The sequence below is a fragment of the Acanthisitta chloris genome, unplaced genomic scaffold, assembly GCF_000695815.1.
Source record: "Acanthisitta chloris isolate BGI_N310 unplaced genomic scaffold, ASM69581v1 scaffold5224, whole genome shotgun sequence".
NCBI classification, from domain to species: Eukaryota; Metazoa; Chordata; class Aves; order Passeriformes; family Acanthisittidae; genus Acanthisitta; species Acanthisitta chloris.
This window is the reverse complement of record NW_008670854.1, coordinates 43,665-51,808: the sequence shown is the minus strand read 5'-3', so window position 1 is coordinate 51,808 and position 8,144 is coordinate 43,665. Positions and strand designations below refer to the sequence as shown.

The 8,144-nt window shown below is 55.8% G+C and overlaps 1 protein-coding gene across 1 annotated transcript; it reads right to left on the bottom strand.

Moving 5' to 3' along the window:
* Positions 1-1,148: 1,148 nt before the first annotated feature.
* Positions 1,149-7,894, bottom strand: KRT80 (keratin 80). Its single transcript, XM_009073843.1, has 9 exons — positions 7,568-7,894; positions 5,170-5,384; positions 4,773-4,833; positions 3,544-3,639; positions 2,893-3,057; positions 2,155-2,280; positions 1,857-2,077; positions 1,408-1,463; positions 1,149-1,330 (listed from the first exon to the last, which is right to left on the bottom strand). The coding sequence occupies exons 1-9, from the start codon at positions 7,892-7,894 to the stop codon at positions 1,149-1,151; spliced, it is 1,449 nt and encodes a 482-aa protein (XP_009072091.1).
* Between the last annotated feature and the right edge of the window lie 250 nt (positions 7,895-8,144).

Genomic DNA, 8,144 nt, shown 5'->3' with positions numbered 1-8,144 from the left:
ATGAGGATGGAGCCACCAGGGCTGGTGGGAAGTGTCTCATGGGATGGGGTGGGATGGGATTTAACCTCTTTCCACCCCAACCCATCCTGGGATTCCGTCATTCCATGGGTTTTCCCTCAATCATTCGAGGCTTGAGCAGCTTGTCCTGTTTATTTTCATGGAGTTATGGAACAGCTCAAGATGGAAATGACCTTCAGAAGTCATTTTCTTTCACTGGAGGCTCCAGGAGAGCTGGAGAAGGACTTGGGACAAGGCATGGAGGGACAGGAGGAGATGGAATGTTTTCTAACTGGAAAAATGGGAGATTTAGATGGGATTTTGGGCAGGAATTCCTCCCTGGGAGGGGCTGAGGAACTGGGATGGATCTCCCAGAGGATTCTCCATCCCTGGGAGTGTCCCAGGTCAGGTTGGATGGGACTTGGAGCCACCAGGACTGGTGGGAAGTGTCCCTGGGTGGAACTGGATGAGCTTTGAGCTCCTTCCAACCCATCCCAGGATTCCAGGAAGTTCTGCTAAATGGGAAGCAACATCCTAAGTTTGGGAGCTGTGTGTGTGTGGAGATCTGGAATGACTTCAGGTGGGAGAAGAGGTGGGACATGAGCATCAACCTCTTGAGGCCTCTGAGCTCTGGTGGGAAGGAAGGAGAAGCCACCAAAACCCCCTGGAGTGGCCAAGGATGACCGAGGCTGTCTCCAGGGTGACCTGGTTTATCTCCAGGATGGTCTAGTTTGGCCTCAGGGTGGTCCAGGTTGTCCCCAGGAGTGACAAATCCACCTCAGAAGTGTCTCCTTGAATCTCCTCACCATGGGGGATGCTTCCTCCCCGCCAAAGCCACCTCAGGAATCACCACCCAGAGCAGAGAGGAGGAGAAGTGACCTCTGTCTCCTGGGCTAGACCTGAGGTGACCATCTCATCCCTCCTGCCTGGAAGATCTCCGAGGTGTGAGCAGAAATCCTCATGGGAAGGAGCCCTGGAGAGGGAGATGTTGGTGTGGACATGGGAATGGGAGAAGTCACTCAAGTCCTGGGTGAGTTTGTGGTGGGAACTGGGAGGGTGTGAAGACAAGAGACAGCCTGGATGGGTCCTCAACCTTCATCCCTGGCTGGAGATGAGGAGAAAGTGCTTCCAAGGTGCCACCAGGTCCATGTTCATGCTGTGGGTCCTAGGAGCACAGAAATGAGCTTGGGCTTGGTCCCACCACCGAGGACAGTGTTGGGTGTCCCCAGGGTGGCACTAGACCTTCTGGAGGACTTGGGGCCACCTCGAGTCGGTTTCACCTCACCTGAGCCTCGTGCGAAGAGCTTGGAGTTCCTCAAGGTGCTGGCAGAGACTGAGGGAGGATGAGGAGAAGTTAGATGTGATCCAGAAGGTTCTGGTGGAGCAGGTTGGGTGGGACAAAGCACTTACTGGGCTTGGGCCTGGCGTGGACAGCACTGATGATGGTGGGAATGGGCTGCTCCATGCTGGGAGGGAAAGGACACGGTGAGGACACTAGGACCTCCTCCAGAGAGGGGTGGAGGGTTGGGTTGGGCCCATGGGGGTTGGGTTCGTGGTGGAATCATGGTCAGCAACAGCCATCGTGGTCCTGGGCTGGACCATGGAGATCCTGGACCATGATCGTGGTCCTGGGTTGGACCGTGAAGGTCATCATGTGGGCAAAGCATCATCTAGAGAAGTTCTGGACCCCTCAATCTGTTCAGACCCAAACCTTGGGCTTTGGCCAAGCTGGGCTGGTAGAAGGTCCCTGCCCATGGTGAGGAGGTTGGACTAGATGGTCCTTAAGGTCCCTCCAACCCCAACCATTCCACGGTTCTTCCTGCCAAGACCTTCATCCCTTCCAGGCAGGAGGAACTGACCTGTTCTCCTCCCCTTCCATCAGCTTCCTGTAGGTCAGGATCTCCACGTCCAATGCCAACTTGATGTTCATCAGCTCCTGGTACTCCTTCACCAGGTGAGCCATGTCCTCCTTGCACTTCTGCAGAGCTTCTTCCAGCTCCACCAGCTTCGCCTTGGCGTCCTTGAGGGCCATCTCCCCATGTTCTCCAGCCTCCTTGATGTTCTCCTCCAGGTACAGGCACTGGGGGCAGAAGGTGGTGGAGATGTCAGGTGGCTGTGAGGTCACCCCTGAGCCTTGTCCCCCAGCCCAGGACCCACCTGGCTCTTCTGGGACACGATGCAGGACCTGAGTTTCTGGATCCTGATGTTGAGGTCAGCGATCTCCCGGCGACTGTCCAGCAGGTGACCACCATAGGTGCCTGACTGGACATTGCCCTCGCTCAGCTGCAGGAGACAGTGAGCAGGAGGTCACCTGGGATCACCTGGGCAACTCCTCCAAGGGGGAATCAGCTCCAGGCTAAGGAATCTGGAAGGATTCTCATGGCCCTTGAGGAGAAACATCTAAGTGGGGACATAGAGCAGATGTGGAGAAGGATTTGAGGTTCCTCCTCATCCCATGACCCCTGAGGAGAAACCCCTAAGTGTGACAGGTCCAGGCCACCCCTGTCCCCTGGGATTTCATCCCATTCTTTCTCTTTGGAGAAGTGGAAGCTCATTGTCATCTCCAGTGGGACAATCTGCCACCGGGACCACAGAATCCCAGGATCAACCAGGTTGGAAAAGTCCTCTGAGACCATCAAGTCCAACCTAGGACCAACCACCAAGCAGAGCATGGCACGAAGTGCCTTGGTCATAGAAAAGGAGAACTCCTTGACCTTCTCCAGGATGGAGAACCCAATGGAGCTCCTCATTCCCAACCCTGAGGGAGGAGATGGTCCAGGTGAGCTCCTCCTTCCTCCTCCCTCCATTCCCAACCAGGTCCATCCCTGCTGGTCCTGCTGCTGAGCTGTCTCCTGTCCCAGCTTCTCCTGGATGGATCTGGATCCTGGTGGGTACCTTCCTCCTGGTGAGAGCTTCAGCCTCCTCCCAGCTCCGCAGAGCCAGAGCTTCGTACTGGGCCCTGACGTCCTCCACGATCCTCCCGAGGTCCAACCTGCAGGAGTTGTCGATGCCCAACACCACCGAGATGTCCTTGATCTCCGTCAGCAGCTCCTCCAGTTCCTCAGGAGCCAAGAGACAATGGGAATGAGGTCATGGAAGAAAGGTGGGATGGGTTGGGTTGGGTTGGGATGGGATGGGTTGGGTTGGAAGGAGCTTCAAGCTCATCCCATGGGCAGGGACATCTCCCACCATTCCAGGTGGCTCCAAGCCTCATCCAACCTGACCTTGGACACTCCCAGGGATGGAGAATCCTCTGGGAGATCCATCCCAGCTCCTCACCACCCTGCCAGCGAGGAATTCCTTCCCAATATCCCATCTAAATCTCCCCTTTTCCAGCAGAAAACCATTCCCTGCATCCTGTCCCTCCATCCCTTGTCCCAAGTCCTTCTCCAGCTCTCCTGGAGCTCCTTCAGGCACTGGAAGGAGCTCTGAGGTTCTACCTTGAGCCCTCAAGTCTCTCTGGATCAGCTCCAATGTGGGTGGAAATCCAGGAAAATTCCCTCTCCACCAAAATCCCAATTTTTTGGTCTGGGGTCATGTCCTCACCTGCTCATAGATGGTTTTCTTCAGCTCCATCAGCTCTTGGAGCCCTTTGAGCTTCACCTCCAGCTCTGTACGGTGCAAGGTGCTCACATCCAGGTCCTGGAGGGGATGGACAAGGGGAATCATGGATGAATTCATCCATGGTTCCAGTTTGGGGCATTCATTACCCCAGGAGTGTCCTGCTCTTTCCATGGCCCTGGAATGTTCCAGCTCAGGTTGGATGGGGCTTGGAGACACCTGAGCTGGTGGAACATGTCCCTGGGTGGAACTGGATGAGCTTTGAGGTCCTTCCAACCCAAACCATTCCAGGATTCTGGAGCTTCTCACCCATGGAAGAGCTGGGAATGTCCAGCCTGGAGAAGAGAAGCTCCAGGGAGACCTCAGAGCTTCTTCCAGTGGCTGAAGGAGCTCCAGGAGAGCTGGAGAAGGACTTGGGACAAGGGATGGAGGGACAGGACAAGGAGGAACTGTTCCAGGCCAGGTTGGATGAGGCTTGGAGTACCTTGGAAGTTCTCCCTGCCCATGGGATGAGCTTGAGGCTCCTTCCACCCCAACCCACTCCATGGTTCCTTCTCATCTCCTCCTGAGCTATCTCAGGAAGCTTCTCAGAGATCTTTTCCCTCTTGCAGGTCTTTGGTTTCTGGTGGGTTTGGTCTTGTTCCTGAGCTGAGTTGGGTGGAGAATGTCCAGCTAAGCTTGGCCCAACCCTCCTGAGCTTTCCTTCCTCATGCCAAACCTCCTGAGATCTTTGGAGCCACCAACAAAAGGTGCCCAGGGTTGTCCTTCCTGCTCTAACGAGGCCAAACATCTCATTAGCCTTGATGAGGCTTTGTAGGCCACATCTCCTCCCCCCAAGGCCAGCAGAGCTCCTGAAGCTCCACCTGGTGTGGAGCCACAGATATTTGCTCAGGGTGTGTCCAGGCCACAGGAACCAAAGCAAACTGGTTGAGCTCCTGCCCAACCCTCTCTGGAGACTGGTGGGACCTTCTCCACCCCCACCCAGGCCAAGGAAGACCCAACTGCAGGAATGGGGTGACCACCAGGAGCTTCCATGAGGCTTTGGTGGAGCTGCAGGAGGTTAGAACTTGGTTTTCTGTGGAATTTGGGGGTGTGGTCACCTCTCCAATGTTCTCCTTGAGACCTTCTCACCCTCCTTGGCTGGGCCTGGACCCTCTCCAGGTTGTCCTGTGCCCACCCAGAGCTCAGCCAGGTGAGACCTTCTCCCCACTGACCTTCTTGAGCTCCATGAAGGTGAACTCCATTCCGCTGCAGAGACGAATCTCGTCCTCGTACCTGGGCATGGTGGGAGAGGCACCAGGTCACACCTGGGGGAAGGTCCAAGGAACTCCAGGAAGCCTCGAGAGCACCAGAAATGGACTGGGACAGACTGGGATGGATTGGGATGGACTGAGATGGATTGGGACAGCCTGGGATGGATTGGGTTGGACTGGGCCGGACTGGGCCAGACTGGGATGGATTGGGACAGACTGGGCCGAACTGGGATGAGATGAACTGGACTGGGCCAGATTGGGCCACACTGGGATGGACTGGACTGGGCTGGGCTGGACTTGTCCAGACTAGGTTGGACATGGAGATGGACATGACATGGCCATGGAGATGGAGACCTACTTGCTCCTGAAGTTGTCCATGGTGCTCAGGACCTTGGTGAGCTCTGTCTCAAGGTTCTCCTGCTCATAGTTGAGTGTCTTCATCTCTTGGCTCATCTTGCTCATGTACTGGTCGTAGATGGCTTTGATATCCGAGTCCGAGTGGGAATTGTCCTGGTCCTTCAGGAAGTTCCACCTCGTGGTCAGCACTTTGTTCTGTTGCTCCAAGCTCTGCACCTGGAGAAGAAGGTTTGGAGATGTTAGGGACACCAAGGTGAAGCTCCCAGAGGGCAGGAGACATTGAGGACCTTCAAGAGCCCAAGACAAAGCTCCTGGAAGGGAAGGAGGCACTGGAGTCCCTCAGAAGAGGTTCTGGAGATGTTGGTGACTCCAAGAGCCCAAAGCAAAGCTCCTGAAGGTCTCCAATGTCTCCTGCAGACGTTCTGGAGATGTTGGTGGCACCAAGAGCCCAGAGCAAAGCTCCTGGCAGGACAGGTGGCACTGGAGATCCTCAGAAGAGGTTCTGAAGATGTTGGTGGCACTAAGAGCTCAAAGTCCAAGTGTTGAACCAAGCCCAACATGGTGAAGCCAAAATCCACCTGAGGTCCCACAGAGATGTCCAGGGTGGGTGGAAGTCACATTTCCTCCCCCAGAGACCACAAGGAGAGCCAACCCTGTGGATCTGGGACAAGTTCCACCATGGTCCAAGCCGTGACTCAGGACCTGCTTGGATTGGCCAAAGCTCTGGAGAAAACCCAAAGTAATTACAGACTCCAGGTGAGGCCTCTGTGTCTTCTCCAGACCTTCCCACCCACCCTGGATGATCCTTCTGCTTCCCTCCTAATCCCAAGCTGAGGAGCAACACTTGGTGCTTGACAGGCCTCATCTCCAAAGCTCTTGGCCAACCTCGTTAATTAGCTAATTACTACCTCCCAGGCCCAGCCCAAGTCACGTTTGGGTTGTCTCCAAGTTTCCTTCCTTCCATGCCAGGGATGAGTCAGAGCAGAAGGTGCAGGTGCCACCAGAGCTTCTCCTGGGCCTTCAGCCTTGACTTGTGCTCCAGAGCTTCCAGGTCTCCTGGAGCCTTCCAGGTCTTCTGGAGCCTTCCCAGCAGGAGGGATGGGAGTGTTGGGATCCTCCAGGTCTTGGAGTCTTCCAGGGCTCTTGGAACCTTAGAATTCCAGGTCTTTTGGAGACTTCCAGGTCTTCTGGAGACTTCCCAGCTCCTCTCCATCCAGTAGGTTCATCCCTGGGCTCTCCTTGCCCACCCAGCTCTGGTCACTCCACCCTGTCCACTTTGGCTGGAAGCTGTGGGAGATGTTTTCCACCTCCTTTCTCCTTCCCAGGTGACTCCAGCTGCTGCCAGAGAGGGAAGAGAAGCCAATCCCAGCTGGTGGAACTTGGTGGTGAAGCAATCCTGGAGGAGATAACCATCAGAGCTCTGCTGGGACCTGCCCAACTCCTGCCTCGCTCCAGGACTTGTTTTCCTTGGAGAAAAAAACCCCATTCTCGTGGCTCTGGAGAGATGAAAGCAACACCTTCTTGGCTGAGCACTCATCTCCTCAGCCTGCAGGCCACAGAGGAGACAGGTGGGCAGGAGGTCTCCTTTGCCCATGTGGGTGGGGAAGGTTTTCTTTGCCCACCATGTCATGAGGTGGACGTGGGGATGAGTTTCCACCTTGCTGGAGAAGGGTTGAAGCTGCTGCTTGGGTTGGTGTCACCACCTATGGCTCCTTATCCACTCTAGGACCTAAGGCCTCTTCTCTTCATGGCTGTCCATGTCCTCCTGGACCTTCATGGAGATGAGTTTCCACTTCTCAGGCAGCAGCTCCAACCCTTCTCCATCTGCTCCAGAGTTTGTCCACTCTGTGACCCAAGGCCTGTCCTCTCCATGGCTCTACCTGTGCTGTCCATGTCCTCCTGGACCTTCATGGAGATGTTTCCACCTCTCTGGAGCAGCTGGAGAGGGGTTGGAGCTGCTGCCTGGGTTGGTGTCACCACCCATGGCTTTTTGGCCACCTCTTCCCTCCATGATTCTGCCCAGGACCTCCTGGTCCTCTGTGGGTCCCTCAGGACCTCCCGAGGTTGGACTCCCATTGGGTGATTGGCCTAGGATTCCAAGCCTGGAAGGGTTTGGCTGAAGGTCTTGACAGGTCTCCTGAGAACCTGTGTCCTCACCACCAGCCTTGTCCCCTTGGACCACCTTCGAGCACCTTGGACAACCTTGGACCATCTTCAAGCACTTTGGACCACCTTGGACCATCTCCAACCACCTTGGATCACCTTCAGCCCCCTCCAATCACCTTGGACCATCTTCAACCACCCTGGACTACCTCCAACCCCCTTGGACCACCTCCAACCACATTCAACCACCTCCAATCCCCTTGTCCCACCTTGTCCCACCTCCCTACCCTCCTTACCTTCTCGATGAGGGTGACAAACTGGTTGTTGAGCAGTTTAATGTCCTCCTTCTCCTGCTCCCTCATGGCCTGGAACTCTGTGTCCACGTCCAGGTGCATAGGGGCCGGGAACCTCCCAGCCACGGAGAAGGAGGAGTAGGGAGAGCACTGGTGGCCTCCATCCCCTTGGAGCTTGCCCAGGTAGCTGTTGGTGGCCACCTCGGTGGGGCTGCAGCGGCCGAGGAGCTCCAGGGCTGAGTCACTCCCTTCTCCTCCTCTGCTCATCTTCCCTGACACCTCCCAGCACGAGAAGGAGCCTCTGGAAAAAGTTTGGCAAGGGCTGGTCATGCTCAGCTTGTGGTTGGGAAGGTCCAGGGGGAGGGGAAAGGGGTGGGAAAGGAGGTGGGAAAGGAGAAGGAGGTGGGAAAAGGAGGTGGGAAAAGAGGAAACGGGAAAGGAGAAGGAGGTGGGAAAAGAGGAGATGGGAAAAGAGGAGATGGGAAAGGGGAAGGAGGTGGGAAAAGAGATGGGAAAGGGGAAGGAGGTGGAGAAGGAAAAGGAGGTGGGAAAAGGAGAAGGAGGTGGAAGAAGGAGGTAG

Bases quoted from the DNA above. Each gene is read 5' to 3' on its own strand.
- KRT80 (XM_009073843.1), bottom strand. From the start codon at position 7,894: ATGACCAGCCCTTGCCAAACTTTTTCCAGAGGCTCCTTCTCGTGCTGG. The intron at 3,058-3,543 runs GTGAGGACATGA...TTGGCTCCTGAG, and splicing joins AGAAAACCATCTATGAGCAG to GAACTGGAGGAGCTGCTGAC. The intron at 1,331-1,407 runs GTAAGTGCTTTG...ATCCTCCCTCAG, and splicing joins CCACGCCAGGCCCAAGCCCA to TCTCTGCCAGCACCTTGAGG.